Consider the following 21,386-nt stretch of genomic DNA (forward strand, 5'->3'; position numbering starts at 1 on the left):
GGGCCCTCAGACTGTTTGGCTTTTCCTCTGTGTTAGCAATGAGTGTCGCCCACAGAAGCACAGCCAAACTAGATACCTGAATTAATACTCCTGCTTTCAGATACCAAATTCAAACATGCATTCAAATAGGATGCTCATAGTCAGTAACTCATTACCTTACGTGAACTGAATATTCAGCAACACATCTCAATTGTGTCTCATTCAAATGACAGGCACGATTGGAAGGGCAGTGGCAGGTGCAGCGTCTGTAACTAGCTGTCTGAGTGAAAGGTCAATTTAATTGTGCAGTCATGGAATCCCCTCTGTTATTACCCCCCACAGTGCATCTGAGACCTGCCCCAGTGGATGAAACATGGGATGGACCCCTGATCTGCTCTCTGATCATGACCACCTCATTTTTCATTGAAATTCAGAGTGAGAAGAGCTGGGTGGTAAATCCCCGAGCCAACGCATTTCACACACAAGCAGGACCAGCGGCCATGATACAAACAGCTCCATTAGGGAAGAGACCAGGTTAAACAAGACACACAAGCCCCATTGAGAGCGAACAAGCAGCGAAGACAGGGGAGTTGCCCAGGCCCGCTATAAGCATTTCTGACAGGTCACAGGGGTTCCCAAACTCTCGCTATTCGCAAATGTAACTATTAGTCCAGGAGTTGAGCTGGAGGGACACAGTAGCAAGCAGCGACACTTGCAAATGGCAGCCCAGGCTGTATGCAGCTGGGACCAGGAATGAATCTCTCCTTAAATTCTGCACTGGAGAGAATTCTGTGGGATGAGAGAAGGGACTGTAGGGTGCGTTGTAACTCATGCTGCAGCTCTGATGCTGGACACAAGAGGGCGCTGTCTCCCTGCACTTGTGTGATCTTTTGGCATTGAAATTCAGTGCTGTATCTATTTAACAGGCTTTTGCCTTGAGCAGGGTGGTGCTCTGGGAACTGCATCTGTTTCACTGGATGCTGCAGGCAGTCTGGGTGGGGGTGGGCTGGGACAGAGGAATGACAGAATGCAGATGTAGTGACTTAGCTGTAAGATTATGAACCACTTCTCAGTGTAACAGCTGGATTTGTACACACTCGTGAACCCAGGAAAGTCTGGAAACAACCATTAAAATCAGTATGTGAAGAATCAGCCCCTGAGCAAGGACTGAGCCTGTTGAATGTTCAAAAACATAAAAAACCTGGGGGTTAACTTTACAAATCAAAAGCCTGTAAATGATCAGATTGGTGCTAAAATGAGGCAAATTGAGGCGGCCGCCTCAGATGCCAGACTGAGCGGGGGAGGGAGGCGCCACTAGGACCCAGAGTGTAGAAAATTGTGTCTGCTGCTGGTGCATAGGTAGGTAGCAGAGCAGAACCATGAGAGGGGTAGAACAGGAGGAAGGCAGAATTGAGAACTTTCAAAGTTCTGGCCCAAGCGAGGACGTATGGGGGCATCATTTGAGGTCCCCACCTCAGGTGCCAAAATGTTGTGCGCTGGCCCTGTAAATGATGGTATTAATACAGACAAAATCCTCGCCAAGATACCTGCTGCGTGGAAAGAACATTCATTCCACCCCAGATTCTGCCCTGTATTTGCCTTGGGAATTACAGAAAGTACCTGGGCCCTTGATCTACCTGGGTGTAACATTTTGGCATAGAAGGGGAGACTGAAGGCAGCCACATACATAAAGCAAAATCGGGCTGCATGCAGGTGGGAACTATAGTGATTCTTCTTCCTCTTCAGAGAGTAGGAAAAATAAAATGTGATTTGAAATGCAGCTAGATTTTTCCATCTATGTTTCTGAACAGGGGTTCAGTTCTCATTGGGCAGCAGGGGGCGCTGTCTCCCTTGATGTACAGAGTGAATTGTTTTTACTGCACTAAGGCAGCTCTTCAGTTCACTTTTTGTGCATAAGAGCCTGGTGTACAGACTGTAGGGTTTAATGAGCTGGGTCCCATCAGATCCCTCATCCAGACTGAGTGGCAGGGAGAAGGAGACAGGAGGTCTCAGGCATCCAAGGAACTGGCTGAAGTTGTAGGTTTAGAACCACTTCAGAAGAGAATTGCATACTGGGTATTATTTGCAAAGTCTCTTTTCCATTTCATGTAATGTAACTGATATTCAACTTCATGCAGTACGTCTCTGCGAGTGGTGGCACAGGGAAGTCCTTCAGAGGTGACTGCATCACTGAATATTACATATCTGTGTTACTGTAGCCTGTGGTAGATCAGGTCACGGTCCCTGGTCCCTGGTAAGGCACTAACAACCTCACAGTAAGAACAGAAACAACAGCAGTGACTGCTCGTCATGTGCATGTTTTATAACATGTGGAGGCAGGAAAAGAGAATAAGGGAATTTGTGTGCAGCCATCTCGGTCTTGTTAACAAGAGAGCAAGAGTCAGGCTAAGTCTGTGGCCTGACAACGCGAGATCTGTAATTAAACGCTGCCTTTGCCTCTCGCCTCCATAGGGAGATAAGGATAGAATGCTGACTCTGGCAGGGACCTTGAGATAAGGAGCATCTGAGTGGAACTAAATAACTGTTAGCCATTGGTGTTTGTAATGGGAAGGAGACTAATTGTTATTGTTATTATATCTAATAGACAGTATATAAACTGCTTCATAATTGCTTGTATTTGAAGATCTGCCTCGGAAGGAGGGGGCGTGCGATTCTTCTTCCCCTGTCCGAACCAGTTTTTCCCTTGCTACAGCTCATAATAAAACTGCCTCTGGCTACTTGTTTCTTAAACACAATACAGAGTGGAGGCTTGTTTTCTTCCGCAAACATATCTGTCTGCACAGCAAAGCTCTTCCATTGTTCCCCACATGGTCAGACATGTTGTCCAAACTTCTTTCACCAGCCCACTGACGGTCCCTCACAGAATAAAGGCTACATTCAGAGCTGAGCACCACTAGCTGTACCTCTCTGTACATGACACCCCTTCCATCCACTTGCTAGGTTAGCCCAGTGAGTCTGACTGGGAGGCGATGCTCCACGTTTGTTTCTCTCTCACTGTGGGGGGCAAAAAGGACTGGCAAGCAGCTAGAAAAGCAAGTAACAAGGGGCCATTAAGAGGTATTGTAGCTGTAAGCCGCCATTCTGTGTGGATCATGCTTCCTCTCTCGCCACAATAGAGCCCAGCACCAAGCACAGGATGTGTTGAGCTGACAGGGTTGATTTCTAAAAGTGTTTAGATGCATAATAATGTTGCTCAGTGTGTTTGAAAATCTTTGGCTCAAGATGCAGCAGATCCTGCCTTAGTTCCACCATTTTATTGTTCGGTCCCCAGTGTGGTGGACCAAGATCACGGTGGTAACAGAGCGTTTGGAGCAGGGTAAAATTTGTCCTTGTCAATGCAGAGGGTCTGGAGGCTGAAATTACAACTAAGAAATTGTTTGCTAAGAGACTAAGTAGTGACCTGGTTTACTGTGCTGCATGTGCAGCTCGTGAAAATGTGATTCCCCATCACTTAAGATAAATCTTCCTTCCAGATCTAGATCCCAACACAGGTAACTAAAGAGAACACGTCAGTTTGCATAAAATATTACGCAAGGGGTAGGTTTAAGTAAGGACCTTTGTGGTAAATTAATGCTAGCAACAACTCTTTTCACTTGAACTTGAAATAAAAAGTGAATATGCACAAATTTACGTGGGCTATTTTAAAAAACAATCGTATTAAAAAAAGCCTTAATTTGAGGTTGAATTTGAAGTGAGATCATCTTTGTAGTCGTTAATACTCAGGACTGAGATTTTCAGTAAGTCACAGTCAAGGAAGTCAGATTTGCATGAAGGGGCCGTTCTCCAGCACTGAGGGTTTAAGAGAGAATTGGGGGAACCCAGGAACAGACCCATTTGCCTCAGAGAGCTGAGCTCACCTGCATCTCACATCATGGCCTGGGCCCCTCTGCTCCTCGCCCTGCTCACTTACTGCTCAGGTGAGGGGTTGTTGGCTGCACTGACACAACATGGAGGCCACCTGCAGGTGAGGAGGTTTGTGTGTGAGGAGCCGGAGTCCTTGTGCTGAGTTTGTTTGTTCCGTTGCTTTCAGGGGTCAGGTCACAGCCTGTGGTGACTCAGGAGCCCTCCATGTCGGTGGCCCCAGGAGGGGCCGTCACGCTGTCCTGCAGCCAGAGCACTGGAGCCATCACCACCAACAGCTATCCATACTGGTATCAACAGAAACCAGGCTCAGTTCCTCGGACACTTATATATGACACCAATAACAGACTCCCCGGGATCCCTGACCGGTTCTCTGGGGCCATATCCGGTAACAAGGCTGCTCTGACCATCACTGGTGTGCAGGCAGACGACGAGGCTGACTATTACTGTTCTATATGGACTGGTAGTGCTCACACAGTGATCCAGTCAAAAGGGGAACTGAGACAAAAACCTACGCTGACTTCATCCCCCTCAGAGTGGGCTCACACAAGGAGCATAGCTTTGCGTGGGAGGAATTGGTCTATGGACAACCCGCTTAGCATCCAGATCCACCCCAATCACAGCCAGAGCCCCTGAATGCACAGGCTGGGATACCTGACTCCAGCTGGGTCTCTGTCAACACATCTGCATGGCTCTCCTGCCATAGCTGCATGCTGTGGTCCTGGTCTCCAGTCCCAGCACTAGTCCTGTGGGGGGGGGGGGGAGTGACTCTTGGGGCAGGTCTGGGTGGGAGTAGCACTGGAGCTGGAAACTGAGGCAGCAGCTCAAGGAGCCAGCAAGAGAGCAATGTGGCCAGGCTGGAAGACACCAAGCTATGGCTGGAAGGGATGGTTGGTGCTCAAGTCTTGTCAGGGCCCCCTCTGTCCCATGGTTGCATCCTGCAGCCTGTGTATTCCAGGTGCCTGATGAGCAGAAAGGAAGGGGAGGGGAGGCAGGTCCCCCATTTCACCCGTCCTCGCTTGACTGGACACCCAATCTGTCCTGTGCCCCCACCGCTTTCTTCAGCGTCTGTCCCACCCCAGAGCACTGGATCCCCCTCATCTCTACAGGGCACTGGACTCCACCTGCACATCTGATCTTTCCCACCCCCAGTTGTTCCTGCCCTCTCAGCCCCATCATCCCTTCCCCTGCCAATGCATCTGTAACCTGAAGCCCACCCTCTTTTCCTGTCTCTGCTAGTGCAAGGGCTCACATTGGCTGCTCAGTTCCATTCCTGCCTGCCAGTTGCTCCTCCTTAAGAATCTGAGCTACCAGCACTGAGTTCTGCTCCAGCCAATCTCCATTGACTCCCTTTGGGTACAGGGTGCACAGCTCTTATGCTGTCTGCTAGGTGTCTGCAAGGGAGCAGCTGTGGCTGCCTTAGGGATTCCTGTCTTACAGACCCACCTCTGCCTAGTTCAGTCTGGGAGCTGATGGCCACTGGCCGTGTGTTTCTTGTGTAAAGACCCCTGTTCTGGCTGCCAGTTTCCTGTGTTACCACCCCCATCTCCCTCCGGCAGCTGGACACCGCCCTGCACATCTTGGAAGTTAGTGGGAAGTTAGTGGGAACACTTCCTCCCCATGTCCATAGCTGGAGGAAGTGCTCAGGTACTAGTTGTGTCAGATAAAGATGCTTTCAAAATCCCTCCTTCCTAGAATCGTCTACCTCTGCCCAGCCCATCTGCTTTTCAGCTTCCATGGTGCCGTCTAGAAATTCATTAGTGCCTTGCTGGTCCCTGCTTCTCCTGAACTCTGCAGTCCAGAAAGACACTGGCCTGTAGCAATAGCTCATGACCCAGTGGGCCACATCTGGGCCACAGAACCATTCTGTCTGACCCCTCCCCTTCTGCCCGACCTTCCCCACAGCCTCAGCTCTCTGCACTGCCTTTGGAGATGTTCTAGGTGGCTCAACGCAGTGTGAGCTTCGGCCAGCTGATGTGTTATGCTTATAAGAAGCAGACGGGATCTTTTTTCAGGGGAAAAGGCAATATGCCACACTTACTGAAAGCACAAGATAAAGGAAAAACAGCGTATGCACACACACATATACACACACTCACATGTCCTGCAGATGATGGATCTAGTTACCAGTCTGTTGTGGCTCAAGTCAGGCTTACTGGTCAGGCAATACTGAGTAGAGGAGTTGGGGTTCACTGATCATGATTTGAGACTCCTCTGAGGCTTGGCCTGCTGAAGCTGTGTCTGAGACGTTTGTCCAATCTACATAGCAGACGGACACTTTCGGCACATGATAGCATAGATTAGACACTTCGCCAAAGAATCAATGCCCACAAAACAGACATTAGACAGGATCACAAAGAAAAAACAGTTGCTTGTCATTTCAACCAGAAAGGACACTGTCTCAATGACCTGCTAACCTGCATCCTACTTCAGAAGACATTCAAATCTGCACTTGAAAGGGAATCCTCTGAACTGGCATTCATGCTAAAATTCAACACTCTCCGCAGGGGAATTAACAAAGACTCCAACTATCTTACCCATTACAAAGATAGCTTCCCCAATTATCACCTCTAATACTATTAACTCACAGACATTTCCCCTTCCCCACCTCTAAAATCATTAACTCACTGGCATTCACCTTCCTCCCCCCCACCCTACATCCTCCTTCTGTTCCGTAATGTGATTTGTCCTTTTCATGTGTGTTCATTTTTTTAAAATTGTATCCTTTGGTATATATGGTTGTGACTATTTTCTTCCATTATTTGATCTGAGGAAGTGGGTCTGGCCCACGAAAGCTCATCATCTAATAAACCATCTTGTTAGTCTTTAAAGTGCTACATAGTCCTGTATTTTGTTTCAGCTACACCAGACTAAAACGGCTACATCTTTATCACTTGTTAAAGGGAACCCCCTAGACATTCCTTATTTTAAGAGGAATAAGGGATCTTTCAGAAAAGACTTTATTTTCCAAAAGATCCCCGTCTAGACTGGCATTTTTTTCCGGCAAAGCTCCGAGCCGGAAAATAGCGGGACCCACGTTTATGCAAATGAGGCGAGGGGGTTTAAATCCCCCCTTCATTTGCAATTGCGATGTGTCTAATTTGCATCCCTTTTATGGAAAAGGGATGCAGTCTAGACACAGCCAGGGGGTTAACTTTATTCCTCAGCGAACAGGGAGCCATCTAGAGTGGGGTATGAATCATACTGGGTGGAATTCAGATGGTTTAGGTATCATGGGGGGAAGATTCTGCTATATATCAAGGGCGGAGTGAGGGCAGCGCATGAGGCCGGGGGCTGACAGGAGCTTGTCACACATGAAGAAACCATGGGTCAATTTCTTTTGAAGTAACAAGACCCAGGCCACATTTAGAAATTAAGAGCCTGTAAATGATGGTGTTAATGCAGATAAAAGCCTCTCCAAGATACCTGCATAGAAAGAACCTTCATTCCACCCCAGACTCTGCCCTGTATCTGACTGGAGAATTACAGAAAGTGCCTGGGCCCTTAATATACCTGGGTGTAAAATATTAGCACAGAACAGGAGACTGACAGCAGCCTCATACAAAAAGCGAAAGCAAAGCTGCACGCAGCTAGGAACTATAGGGAATTCTCCTTCCCCTCCAGAGAGGGGAGAATAAAATGTGAGTTGAAATGCAGCTGGATTTTCCCATCTATGTTTCCGCACAGAGGTGACATGTGGTTCAATTCTAACTGGCCAGCAGGAGGCGCTGTCTCCCTTCAGTTTCAGAGTGAATTGATTCTACTGCAGTAAGTCAGCTGTTCAATACAAATTTGTGCAGAAAAGCCTGGTGCACAGACATGGGGTTTGATGAGCTGGGTCCTTTCAGATCCCTCATCCAGACCCAGTGGTGGGAAGAAAGAGACAGGAGGTCTGAGGTACCCAAGGAACTGGTTGACGCTGTAGGTTCAGAAGCACTTTGGAAGAGAATTACACGCTGGGTATTATTGGAAAAGCGTTTTTTCCATTTCATCTAATGTAACTGGCATTCCACTTCATGCAGTACGTCTCTGCGAGTGCTGGCACAGGGAAGTCCTTCAGAGGTGACTGCATCACTGAATATTACATATCTGTGTTACTGTATCCTGTGGTAGACCAAGTCACAGTCCCTGGTTCCTGGTAAGGCTTTAGCAACCTCAGTGTCAGACCAGAAACAACAGGCAGTGACTGCTCTTCATGTGTTATAACATATCTGTCTGCACAGCAAAGCTCTTCCATTGTTCTCCACATGGTCAGATGTGCAGCCCAAACCTCCCTCCAGTCCAGTTAGATCCGTTGTGCTAAATTAATGCTAGTCTTTTCAATTGAACTAGAAATAAAAAGTGAAAATGCACAGATTTATGGGGACTACTGTTAAAAAAAATCTTATAAAAAAAAGCCTCATTTTGAGGTTGCATTTGAAGTGAGATCATCTTTGCAGTTGTTAATACGCAGGACTGAAATTTTCAATAACTCACAGCCAAAGAGAATGGGGCAGATTTGCATAAAAGGGCCGTTCTCCAGTGCTGGGGGTTTAAGAGAGGATTGAAGGGTCCCCAGCCACAGACACGTTTGCCTCAGGAAGTCGAGTTCATCTGGATTCCCACCATGGCCTGGGCCCCCCTGCTCCTCGCCCTGCTCACTTACTGCTCAGGTGAGGGGTTGTTGGCTGCACTGACACAACATGGAGGCCACCTGCGGGTGAGGAGCCGGAGTCCTTGTGCTGAGTTTGTTTGTTTTGTTGCTTTCAGGGGTCAGGTCACAGCCTGTGGTGACTCAGGAGCCCTCCATGTCGGTGACCCCAGGAGGGGCCGTCACGCTGTCCTGCAGCCTGAGCACTGGTGCCATCACCAGCAGCAACTATCCACATTGGTTTCAACAGAAACCTGGTTCAGCTCCTCGGACACTTATATACAGCACCAATAGCAGACCCTCCGGGATCCCTGACCGGTTCTCTGGGGCCATATCCGGTAACAACGCTGCCCTGACCATCACCGGTGTGCAGGCAGAGGACGAGGCTGACTATTACTGTTCTGTATGGGCTAGCAGTGCTAATCACAGTGATACAGCCAAATGGGGAACTGAGATAAAAACTTCTCCTGTCTTCATCCCCCCCAGCCTGGGCTCACACAAGGGGCATAGTTTTGCGTGGGAAAAAGTGGTCTTAGCATCACTTAGCATCTGGGCCCACTCCAATCAGGGCCAGAGCCCCCAAATGCACAGGCTAGGACTCCTGACTCCAGCTGGGTGTCTGTCAACACACCTGGATGGCTCTCTTGCATGTTGCGGCCGTGGTCTCCAGACCCAGCACTAACCCTCATGGGGCAGGTCTGGGTGGGAGTAGCTGGGAACTGAGGCAGCAGCTCAAGGTGCCAGCAGGAGAATAATGCGGCCGGGCTGGCAGACACGAAACTGTGGTTGGAAGAGGTGGATGGTGCTCAAGCCTCTACCTTATGGGTGCATCCTGAAGCCTGTGTATTCCAGGTGCCTGCTGAGCAGAAAGGAAGGGGAAGGGAGGCAGGTCCTTCAATTTTCCTGTCCTCTCTTCACAGCGTATCCAGTCGTCCTGCGCCCCCTCCCTTTTCTTTCACATGCAAACACACACACACACACCAAGAACTGGAGCACTTCTGAAGAGAATTTCAATGTGGAACAGGGAAGTCCTTCATTTCAGGCTGCATAACTGTGTTTATTACATATCTGTGTTTCTGTAGTCTTTGATAGACCATGTCATTGTCCCTTGTCTTGGTAAGGTGCTAACAAGCTTGGTGTAAAACTAGAAACAACAGGCAGTGACTGCTCTTCAAGTGCATGTGTTTTAACATATCTGTCTGCACACCAAAGCTCTTCTATTGTGCTCCACATAGTCAGACTTGCTGCCCAAATCTGCGTCCAGCCCACTGACAGCCCCACACAGAAAAAAGGCTAAATTCAGAGCTGAGCACCACTAGCTGTACCTCTCCGTTCCTGACACCCCTTCCACCCACCTGCTAGGTTTGGCCCAGTGAATCTTTAGGAGCACTTCAGAAGAGATTGCATTCTGGATATTTTTTCCACTACATGTAACGCAACTGACATTCCATTTCATGCTGAACATGTCTGCACGTGGCAGCCCAGGAACATGCTTCACCGCAGGCTGTAACACTGTGATTATTACATATCCATGTTACCGCAGCCCCTCGGAGTCCAGGTCACAGTCCAGGCCCCCCTTGTATTGGGCTCTGTACAAACACAGAACACAGAGACGGTCCCTGCTAAGGCTCTAACAGTCTCAGCATAAGACCAGAGATGACAGGCATTGACAGACTGGCTTGTGGATGAGCAGAAGGAAGCAATGAGAAAACAATGGCAGCAGAGTGGAAAGGGTTTCAGCTCACTCATGGCCTTACTGCTGTCAGTTTGCAGGCCTCACGGCCAGGAGAGCTAGAAGAGGGGAATAAGTTAGCTCTGCTGGCGTTTACAGGGGGAGCATCCAAGTGTGAGGGCCGCATGGACGGAGCTGGCCCTGCTGCACTGCAGTGGTGGTGGCAGTGATGCCGCTGCATGTGCGTATGTTATCACATGCCTGTGTGCACAGCAATGCAAAGCTCCTCCATTGTTTTCTGCGGGGTCTGTTGGGTGGGGCAAATGTTACGCGGATGATTCCTCTCAGCTGCACCCAAATGGCCTTTCACAGACCAAAGGCCAAATTCAGAGAAGAGCACTGCTAGCTGCACCTACATGTAACTGACATCCCCTTCCACCTGCCTGCTGGGTTTGGATCAGGGAGAGTTTCTGGGAAGGGAATGATCTCATTTCCTCCCCCCCACCCTCTGACCTGGTCTACACTTAGGGAGAAAGTTGACTTAAGATACAAAACTCCAGCTACGTGAACAGCAGTGCTGGAGTTGATGTGTCCTAAGTTGAATTTCTGAGGCATCCCAACTGAGGTAGGCTGACAGGAGAAACTCTCTCATTGGCTTCCCTGACTCCTTGCAACCCCTTGGAGTACGAGGCTTGACAGAGGTGCCATCAGCAGTCGATTTAGAAGATCTTTACTAGACCTGCCAGAAAGAACCCCGGAAGATCGATCTCTGGGTCATTCTCCAGGTAAGTATAGACAAGATCTCACTGCGAGGCCAAGGGAGACGGGAGCAGCTAGAAAAGCAAGTAACAAGAAGCTGTTACCCACCATTCAGTGCAGATCACTCCCAGGACTACCAACAGGGATGGGGGCTGAGAGCAGTTGTCGTGGGGTTGGGAGATTCAAAGGAACCCCAGGAACTCCAGGCCCCTTTGAATTGCTGCTGGAGTGTTACTCTGCTGGAGTGTTACTCTGCTGCTCCACACGGGGAGAGAGGGCTCAGGACAGTACAGGTGGCTCTAAGGACTGAATGCCCAAAGCCCCACCACTTCTGCCTAAGGTCCCCCCACCTCTCGCCTCATAGCTTGTAGCTCAGCACCTTTAAAGATCAACCTCTTAGTTTTTCAGCTCAAGATATAGCAGCTCCTGCTTTAGGTCTCTATTCTTCAGGGCCTGGAGGTAACCGAGATGACAGTGATTACTGAGTGTAATATTTGCTCCATGCAGAGAGCCTGTGGGCAGCAGTTATAACTAAAGACTTGCTTGTTCAAGGAGACTAACAAGTGACCCGATTTATTCTGCATCATATACAGCTTGTGAAAATGGGCTTCCCCATAACTAGTAATGTACATTTCTTCTGGATCTAGATCCCGACACAGGCAGTCAAAAGGAACGTGTTAGTTTGTGTGATATCCCCCTTTTGGTTATGTAAGATATTATTCATGTTATAGTAGGGCTGCTCGTGTTAAATTAATACTAGCAAAAAAACTGTTTCAAGTGAACTTGAAATAAAATTTGAAAATGTACAAATTTAGGAGGAGTTAGTTTTAAAGAAAAACTTTATTTAAAATAAATCCTTCATATAAGGTTAAATTTGAGACAAGAGCATCTCTATACTTGTGAAAACGCAGGATTAAGATTTTTAACAAACCTGCAGCCAATGAGCAGGGAATGAATTTGCATAAGGGGGCTGTTCTCCAGCTCAGGGATTTAAGGCAAATTCATAATGCTTCAGCCACAGACCCATGAACTCATCAGGATCCACCATGGCCTGGGCCCCCCTGCTCCTCGCCCTGCTCACTTACTGCTCAGGTGAGGGGTTGTTGGCTGCACTGACACAGCATGGAGGCCACCTGCAGGTGAGGAGGTTTGTGTGTGAGGAGCCGGAGTCCTTGTGCTGAGTTTGTTTGTTCCGTTGCTTTCAGGGGTCAGGTCACAGCCTGTGGTGACTCAGGAGCCCTCCATGTCAGTAACCCCAGGAGGGACCATCACACTGTCCTGCAGCCTGAGCACTGGAGCCATCAGCAGCAGCAACTATCCAGCCTGGTTCCAGCAGAAACCTGGCTCAGCTCCTCGGACGCTTATACATGGGACAAGTACTAGACCCTCCGGGATCCCTGCCCGGTTCTCTGGGGCCATTTCAAGTAACGACGCTGTCCTGACCATCACCGGTGTGCAGGCAGAGGACGAGGCTGACTATTACTGTGTTGTGTATACAGGTAGCAGTGGTAGTGTGTTCCACAGTGATTCAGCCAGATGAGGAACTGAGACAAAACCTCTCTTGCCTTCATCCCCGCCAGCCTCACCTCTGCACTGGCTGCACAGCTTGGTTCCTGCCTGCAACAGATGAGATAATAGCTCCTTTAGAAAATAGATCCATGCCTTGCTATCAGCAGAAGTGCTACTCCACCCACTCCTCATTTACTTGCTCTGAGAGAGGTGTTAGCAGTTCTTATGGTCTGTTTCTCTAGCAGTTGCAGCTTTTTCTGCATTATACATCCCTGTGTTACAGCCCCTCCACTACCTGGGTCAAAGTGGGAGCAGACACCCATATTCTCCTTGGATAGAGACATGTCTCCCCTAAAAGAGATGCTGATACCCTGCCAGCTGAACAATACCCTGAATATCCTGCACAATAGATGAAAGACCTATTAGATCACTTAGGCTACGTCTAGACTGGCATGATTTTCCGGAAATGCTTTTAACGGAAAAGTTTTCCATTAAAAGCATTTTCATAAAAGCACATCTAAATTGGCAGGACACTTTTCTGGAAAAGCACTTTTTGCAGAAAAGCGTCCGTGGCCAATCTAGACATGGTTTTGCGCAAAAAAGCCCCAATCGCCATTTTCGCGATCGGGGCTTTTTTGCGGAAAACACTACTGTGCTCCTTTTCCGAAACAGTTTTCCGGAAAAAGGACTTTTGCCCGAACGGGAGCAGCATAGTTTTTCCGGAAAAGCAGTGATGATTTTACATTAGATAGTCAGTGCTTTTCCGGAAATTCAAGTGGCCAGTGTAGACAGCTGGCAAATTTTTCCGGAAAAGTGGCTGATTTTCTGGAATAACTTGCCAGTGTAGACACAGCCTACATGTGTCCCTGTTTCCATGCCTGGAGTATCCAGATATAAGACCTGTCAGATAACAGATGATGTCAAAAACCCTTTTGTTCTTAGCCAAACATTAGAACAAGAGGTTCTGAGACTGTTCAGGGCCTCTACTCTGCAGCCATGGCCCAACTCTTGGAGGCACACACAGGGAGCACAGGGCATAAGGCGGCTGAGAACACAGGTCAAAACTGTGTCTGAACACTGACCCCACTTCTAACCCCCATAGCGCTAACATTGTCCCTGAGACCTGGGAATTTCCTAGCTAACTTTCCCACTATGTCACAGGCTCCAGCGCCATATTAAGGCCTAAGCTAACTCAGCTACAGCTTAGGGCCTCACAATATGAGGGGCCTTTAAAAAAGAATAAAACTGACCCTGTTTCCTAATTGGTCGATAACTAAAGAAGATATGGCTGAATGAATATTCTCTCTAAATGCATACACTTGCATTCAAATATAGCAAAATATATACATCTGGCTACACAAGTATCCTTATCTAGCCTAACCTTTCACTATTTGACAGGTGAGAGACCAGGGCTAAAGAAAAAACAGTAATTGCACTTGTACAAATAGCATTTCTAGGAGTAAGTCTGCTATCAGTCCCTTAAAGCAGCGTTTTGTCAGCCAGCTGCCAGAGATAAAATTCTGACTGTGTCTTCAGAACTACGCTGAGTCATATGTTTCCTTTGCTCCTGTTTTCCTTTGTTCTCCCAAGCCTTACTGTGTTACTGTGCACTTTCCTCTAATAATCTGTGCATCTGTACAATGGTGTATCTTCCTGAGCATGCTGCTTTCTGTGTCATGCACTATCTATACTTTACATAATTGAACTTGCAGGGGATCATCTTGTGGATCTTGAGGAGGATACATTTGTGTTGAATTCCCGCTGTTAGGCTCAGGAACCTTCGCTGTGTTTTATAATATGCCAAAGAAAAATCCCAACAATGCATTGTTTTGAAATGAAAATTAAATCAGGATAAACATTTGTAAAATAGACAATTAGCCCATCATAAGACGGGATTTTCAGGTCTCTCCTCCACGTTGGTCTTCTCTCCTGAGCCTCCGGTCTCTCTCTCTCTCTCACGCGCTCTCTCCTCCTACTGCCTCCCCCTCTCTCTCTCAGCTCTCCTCTGCCTCCTTGCTCTCTCGCCTTCTGCCTCTCTCTCCATCTCTTTCTTTCTCTTCTCCCCCTCCTGCCTCTCTCTCCCCTCCATCTCTCCCCATCCCCTTTCCCCTTCCCCCTTCCCCTTTCCCTCCCGCTGTGGTGCTTGGCTGAGTGCTGCCTGCTCAGCCAGGGTGCCGTGAGGGAGCGGGGTGGGGCGGTGACGTACACGGCTGAGGGGAACAGCACTCAGCTGAGCACCACAGCAGGAGGGGAAAGGGGGGCGGGGGCATACACGGCCCCACCCCCTGGCCATGTACGTCACCAACCCACCCCCTTTCCCTCCCTCTGTGGCAGCTCAGCTGAGGGCTGTGCGCTCAGCCGGGCCGCTGCGGGGGAGTAGGGGTGGGGCAGTGATGTACATGGCCTTTTAAAAGGGCAGTCACAAGGCAGCAAGCAACCAAAGTATCCGCACTAGCACCTCAGTGCTGCTAACACTGTCAGGCCTGCTGATTGCAAGGTGGGGAAACAAAGGGGGCAGTTGCCTCAAGGCCTGGTGATTCAAAAGGGCCCAGGGCTCTCAGCTGGTGCAGCAAGGACAGCCAGAGCACCAGGCCCTTTAAATTGCTGCTGGGGCCCCAGGCAGTGTACTCTGGCAATACTGAGTGCTGCCTTTGGTAGGCGCAGCATCGTCAAGGTGGTGCGTAGGCTGCCTGCAGGAAGCTAGCGCCAAACCCACACTTTCTACTTAAGGACCCACCCATTTTGGGCTTCTCACCACCCTGTCCTGCTGTCTCCCCCAACCAAGGCACAGAGCTGAAATCATCTCCCCACCCCCGAAGAGCAAAGCAGACACTGAACCTTTTCAGGTCTGAGGAGAGTGCAGTTTCTGGCACAGCTTCCAGGAAACCCACTTCCCAAATGGGATCAGAATTGCAAATAAACCATTCAGGCAAGCCCCCTTTAAAAATGAAAGGATGATATACACACTGATTGCTCCCCCAGGTAACACTTATTTACACTAGGCTTAATAGTAAATCAGCGTGATTTTACTAAGTACAAGCAGCAGGATTTAAGTGGTTGCAATGAACCCAGGCAGAACATAGTAAATTACAAATGTAAATGAACAGAAGACACGGAGCTAGTTCTAACACCGTAACGCTTGTTACTGACTTCCTCTAGAACTGTTCTTATTTCCGCTAAATCTCCAAGCTCGGGAAGATTTTTTCCCATGAGGTCTTTGGTTTATTCTCTTGCTTATGTCATGCCAGCCAAAGGGCCTGAAAACTTTGCATCCTAAATACGGTGACTTTATTTTCTGAACCAAAGAGGGACACATTAGCCATACCTCTGACCCTTTAGGCCCCAAGTCCCACCCATGGGGATAGTACTTCCAGGAATATAATGGACACATGACCAGAAGTTAAGGGTGTCACATGACCCCTCTAAGAACTCCTCCCATCCTCTTCTCCCAATTGGGGATGGGTTTGGGCACTATAGGAGCCCCCTATGCAACTATACCACAATTGCATTAACCCAGGCTCCAACCCAAGGGTCCCATGACACTGCAGCACTAGGGGTCCAACCTTGATTCAAGATGAGATCCAGGACTGAAGGCCTATTACTCTGCAGTGTAGATGCAGCCCCATTTGTCCGGGGCCTGGGAATCATCCAGAACTATCCCACAATTTCATGGGACAATTTTCTTGGTTCTCTTAATGGATGATGCTTAACGGTTCCAATTAACTGTTAATCAGAGGGTGCTGGAGCACCCCACTGCTCCAGCATCACTGCAGACATAGGTTGCTCTTGTCTGGAGCAGACCCTGTCTGTGGGGAACCTGAGTGCCCTGCAGGCAGGGACTGTGCCAGTATCCAGAGCAGCCTTTCTCCGTGGGTAGTCCAGCTTTCTGTGGACAGGGGCTACTATGTAGGGGGTTGGGAGCCCCTGTGTGACCTAACATTAACAGGTTCTGATGAATGGGAATTTACATCCCTAATGAGCTGTACTGCAACTGCATTTTTTGAAATACAAAAGTATCAAGTGTCCTCCATTTCCACAAGCCGTAATGAAAATACTGAACTAACCATAACAATTACAAGGTGGAGAAGACCATGTCACTAACCCTGCCCACCACTGCTTGAAAGGTACATTTCCCATGGAGATCACTAGGTCGGAGATATTTTATATGTAAAGCTACTGAGAAATGTATATATCAATCTCATGAAGGCAATGCCTACATTATGTAAATAATACCTAATAATAATTGCCAAATAACTTCCCAACCTGTTTACAAAGGGCCTGATCAAATGTAAACTAAGCTAAGATTGGGCCCAAAGCAATCTGTTGACATTACCCAAGAAGATCCAGTTAACATTTAGTCACTCTTCAAAAATATAAAGGACCAGTCAATCAAAGGCCCACTGCCTGGTAGAGGTGATCCTTGAAGAACTTTGGAGAGACTCTGAATTGACTTCGGACAGCAGTGTTTCCTCTCAATGGATGCGGGAGTCTTTAGCACAGATTTCACTTCGTGTATCAGAATAACTCAGAAATGCATTGTCACAGCTAACTCCCTTCAGGTCTAGGCAATGTGCAGCCCAAAGACAAACTGGAAGTCAAAACATCTCACCTCTTCACAAAGCTCACAAAGGGCTTGTTCACCCAAAAACATCAGTCATAAAAATCCTCTCTGTAGAGAGATGATACATTCTACCTCTCTATGGATGCACCAAGGCTATGTCTACACTCGCGGCTTCTTGTGCAAGTCTGGCTGTTCTTGCGCAAGAATCCGTAGAGCATCCACATTGCCCGCCTGCTCTTGTTCAAGGAAATTTACAGTACAATGTGGTAAGAGAGGACTTCTTGTGCAAGAGCTACGCTCTTTTTTAACAGGTATAAGCCCTCTTGTGTAGGAGCTCTTGCACAAGAGGCCAGTGTGGACACTCGGCAGGGATTTCTTGCATAAGAAAGCCCTATGGCTAAAATGGCCATCAGAGCTTTCTTGTGCAAGAGAGCATCTACACTGCCATGGGCGCTCTTTCGCAAAAGCACAGATCGCACATGGCAGTGTGGACATTTTCTTGTGCTAGTCTTCTTGCACAAGAACCCTTGCGCAAGGTATTCTTGCGCAAGAAGCCGTGAGTGTAGACATAGCCCAAGTGTTTTCACATGGCATCTTAACATGCTGTTTAAATCATCAACTGCTTGGATGAAAAAGACTCACAAAGAGTCTGTCCAGAGAATCAGAGAATCAGAGAACACTGGAGGGGGACCAGAGAACTGGAAGGGACCTTGAGAGGTCATCAAGTCCAATACTCTGCCCTCATGGCAGGACCCAGTACCATTTAGACCCTCCCTCCATCATGCACACTGGAGTGACATGGTGATTTCAGTGCCATGGTAACAGACCTGATCTCTCGGTGGGCTCTCCTGGAGCAGCAGGGAGCCTGGGGAGATCTGTCTGGGGGAGAGGCCACAAATGCCTCTATTTCATTGGTTCTCAAACTTTTTGGCCTATGGACCAGCTGTCTCAATGTAAACCTTTCCGCTGACCACCAGTTACTAATGGAAACTCACCGTTAATTTTATAATTACACCTGAGCCTTTTTACTAGTGCTTCAGCTGGGGAGAACAGTTTAATTTAAATTATTAAAAAGATTAAGCTTCTTAACTTTCTCATGTAAGTTTATCAAATTTCCTTTTAAATAAAGTAAAATATTAATTTATGTCCAACACAAAAGGTTTCAATGTTTTCTTTATTTATGGCAGGGGTAGGCAACCTTTATTGGGTCGGGGCCACTCACCTACAGAAAAATGATTTGGGGACCACACAAGTGAGAAGCAAAAAATATTTCTCCCAAACCCTCCAAACATTAATGAGGTAGCCCCCAACTGAGATAACTCTCTCTTCTGGCGGTCCAGGCCTAAGGGGTGAGCAGAAGCAACATGGAGGTCTGAGGTTCAAGTCTTCCCATAGGTCAGATTTACTTTTCTGCTGGATTTTGTGGACCCCCTTAGTTTCTGAGGTGAAACAAAAATGAGGGGTTCAGTGTGTGGAACAGGGCTGCCATTGAGTGGGATAGGGATGGGGTGCAGAAGGGGGAGAGGTTGTGAGGTCTGGGTGGGAGATGGGGTGCAGAAGCAGGCTGGGATTAGGGTGTATGGCCTGGGAGAGGGAGCAGGAGCAAGAGAGGGTGCAGTGTGTAGCCAGGATGGGGGTGCAGGAGCAACTGTGGAATAGTAGCAGCATGGGGGTAGGGTGTCTGGCCAAGAGGGAGGGTGCAAAGTCTGGCCAAGAGGAAGAGTGCAGAAGTAGACTGGCGGTAGGGTTCCTGCCGGGAGAGACGGTGCAGGAGTGGACTGGGGAAGGATTCTTGGCCAGGACGGAGGGTGCAGGAGTAGGCTGGGGGTGGGGATTGGACTTCCCTAGTCCATCACCCTAAGCACTGACTGGTTCTGGATGAGAGATCTTTCTGGACAAGGGGGGGGGGTCATTTCAGGCCCCTTTTTGCTTCCTTCTCTCCACTGGGCTTCCCAGTGCCCCCCCCCCCCCACAGCCTCCCTCCCAACACCCTCGCTCCCCACAGCTCAGCTGAGGTAAGCGCTGGGTCCCAGCCCCACCCTTCCCTGAAGCCCAGCTGAGATGCACCGGTCCCGCGCACCCCTCCCCACAGCCCACCTGAGCCAAGTGCAGGTTCCTGGTGCCCCCCAACAAGTTACTTGCTTTCGCACACTCCCAACCAGCATGGCCCCTTGCTACTCCTATTGGCAGATTCCTAAACAGCAGGGAAAGCCTGCAGGAAGTGTTCCTGACTCCTATTCTCCCAGCCAAGGGAGGGAGAGGAGAAACAGCAGCATGCAGTTGCTTCTAGTTGCCTTTGGAGTCTTGGGGCTTTTCAGGACATTTCATGGGAACACTGGGACACGAGATAAAAATTGGGACTGTCCCAGAAAATCCAGGATGGATGGTCAGTGTAATCCTAAATAGCCTTCATTTAGGTGAGAATACTTTCTTTCTACATTTTTATCTTCCATGGGAAATTACCTGGTCAGACTTTACAAGTTTGGAGTATCACATGTTGTCTTAAGGCCATCCACAACTTAGACTTAAAGGACAAAAGAGGATGATTATAGCTGATCACCCTGACATTGAGGGAAACACCCTTGATGGCTTTCATTTGCACATTTAAAAACATAAACTATCCCTTACCTCGAATTTCTAACTACACACACATGAATTTTACATACAGCAAAGTAAGATATACAGACCCAGCAGACCATGACATTAAAACAGACAGGTTACATGAGGTATTTTGTTCAAAGCATCTCTGAATTGTGCATATTAATATCCATAAGTCAATTTCATAAAGCAAGGGGAGTGAAACCATCACAGAGCCCAACCTCCATCCCTTCCCTAGGAGGCCAGCGAGTCTGTTGTCCCATTGCCACTGCACAGACAGCTCTATGCTCAAAGGTGACTCATGGTAGCATTTGGGAAGTGAACCGCTCCCCCATGTCCCTACCAAAATTTTCATTACTAAATGGGTTACCCACACATACTCCTTCCCTGTTCCTCTGGGTTGTCCTCCCTGCACCCCTATCCTGCAGGCACCAGTCTCTTCAGTCTGCGTGTCTCATGGAGGGAGTTTGCCTAGAGCACAGCAGCATCAGAGTTAGTGTGCACTAAGGCGTTACAGTGCTGGGGACTGATTTACTGCAGGGTAACTTGCCAGTGGAGACGTGGCCTAAGACCAGATTTATTCCGCTACATGTGCAGCTTTTACAACTGTGATTCTCCTTCACTAGAAGTGAACATTTCTCCAACACCCAGCTCCCTACCCAGGCAGAAATTGTCAGTCTGCATGATAGCACCATCGGCTTCTGCTGAATTTCATTCAAGCAAGGAGTTAATGTGAGATCCCCTTGTACTACATTGACGCTAGCAAAAAACAGTTTCAATTTGAACTTGAAATAAAAGCTGATAATGTACAATTATATGGAGGTTACTGTTCTTTGCTAAACATTCAACATAAAGTCTACATTTGAAGTAAAATTTGACAGGTGAGCATTTCCCTGTGATAGTAAAAAGATTTTCAAAATACCTGCAGCCAATGAACAGAGAGTAGATTTGCATAAAGGGGCCATTCTCCAGTGCCATGGGTTTAAGAGAGAAATGGAGGGTCCAGCTGCAGATACTTTTATCTCAGGAAGCCGAGCTCGTCTGGATCCACCATGGCCCGGGCCCCCCTGCTCCTCGCCCTGCTCACTTACTGCTCAGGTGAGGGGTTGTTGGCTGCACTGACACAACATGGAGGCCACCTGCAGGTGAGGAGGTTTGTGTGTGAGGAGCCGGAGTCCTTGTGCTGAGTTTGTTTGTTCCGTTGCTTTCAGGGGTCAGGTCACAGCCTGTGGTGACTCAGGAGCCCTCCATGTCGGTGACCCCAGGAGGGTCTGTCACGCTGTCCTGCAGCCTGAGCACTGGAGCCATCACCAGCAGCATCTATCCTGGCTGGTTCCAGCAGAAACCTGGATCAGCTCCTCGGCAGCTTATACATGGGACAAGTACTAGACCCTCCGGGATCCCTGCCCGGTTCTCTGGGGCCATATCCGGTAACAAGGCTGCCCTGACCATCACCGGTGTGCAGGCAGAGGACGAGGCTGACTATTATTGTGCTGTATGGACTGGCAGTGCTTGTCACAGTGATCCAGCCAAATGAGGAACTAAGACAAAAACCCCACCCTGACCTCATCCCCCCCAGCTTGGGTTCTGCACTGGCTGCACAATCTGGTTACTCTGCAATAGATGAGACTCTGATAACTCCTCAGAAATGTTAGCCACTTGCTGCCCGCAGGGGGTGTTCCTCCACCCACTGCCCATTATATCTCTCAGGGACAATATCAGCCATTCTTACACTCTCCAGTCATTCTTGTTAGGAGCAGCTTCTGCTGCCTTATAGATGCCTGTGTTATTGACTC

General features: G+C 48.5%; 2 protein-coding genes across 2 annotated transcripts; both read left to right on the top strand.

Moving 5' to 3' along the window:
* Window positions 1–3,810: 3,810 nt before the first annotated feature.
* On the top strand, window positions 3,811–9,633 carry LOC102446315 (uncharacterized). The gene is made up of 4 exons (XM_075897775.1): window positions 3,811–3,917; window positions 4,031–4,338; window positions 8,625–9,020; window positions 9,574–9,633. The coding sequence occupies exons 1-4, from the start codon at window positions 3,872–3,874 to the stop codon at window positions 9,631–9,633; spliced, it is 810 nt and encodes a 269-aa protein (XP_075753890.1). The 5' UTR covers window positions 3,811–3,871.
* Window positions 9,634–11,968: 2,335 nt separating this feature from the next.
* On the top strand, window positions 11,969–21,127 carry LOC106733070 (uncharacterized). The gene is made up of 4 exons (XM_075897776.1): window positions 11,969–12,014; window positions 12,083–12,445; window positions 20,578–20,688; window positions 20,802–21,127. Exons 1-4 carry the CDS (start codon window positions 11,969–11,971, stop codon window positions 21,125–21,127), a joined length of 846 nt encoding a protein of 281 aa, XP_075753891.1.
* The last annotated feature ends 259 nt before the right edge of the window (window positions 21,128–21,386 follow it).

Source organism: Pelodiscus sinensis, chromosome 15 (genome assembly GCF_049634645.1).
Source record: "Pelodiscus sinensis isolate JC-2024 chromosome 15, ASM4963464v1, whole genome shotgun sequence".
Taxonomy (NCBI): domain Eukaryota; kingdom Metazoa; phylum Chordata; order Testudines; family Trionychidae; genus Pelodiscus; species Pelodiscus sinensis.

What these genes read in the sequence shown, in the direction of transcription:
- LOC102446315 (XM_075897775.1), top strand. Translation starts at nt 3,872, where the DNA reads ATGGCCTGGGCCCCTCTGCTCCTCGCCCTGCTCACTTACTGCTCAG. An exon ending in CCTGCTCACTTACTGCTCAG is followed by an intron (nt 3,918 to 4,030) that starts GTGAGGGGTTGT and finishes CGTTGCTTTCAG; the next exon opens with GGGTCAGGTCACAGCCTGTG. An exon ending in GTTTTGCGTGGGAAAAAGTG is followed by an intron (nt 9,021 to 9,573) that starts GTCTTAGCATCA and finishes GTGTTTCTGTAG; the next exon opens with TCTTTGATAGACCATGTCAT.
- LOC106733070 (XM_075897776.1), top strand. Translation starts at nt 11,969, where the DNA reads ATGGCCTGGGCCCCCCTGCTCCTCGCCCTGCTCACTTACTGCTCAG. An exon ending in CAGTGGTAGTGTGTTCCACA is followed by an intron (nt 12,446 to 20,577) that starts GTGATTCAGCCA and finishes CATGGGTTTAAG; the next exon opens with AGAGAAATGGAGGGTCCAGC. An exon ending in CCTGCTCACTTACTGCTCAG is followed by an intron (nt 20,689 to 20,801) that starts GTGAGGGGTTGT and finishes CGTTGCTTTCAG; the next exon opens with GGGTCAGGTCACAGCCTGTG.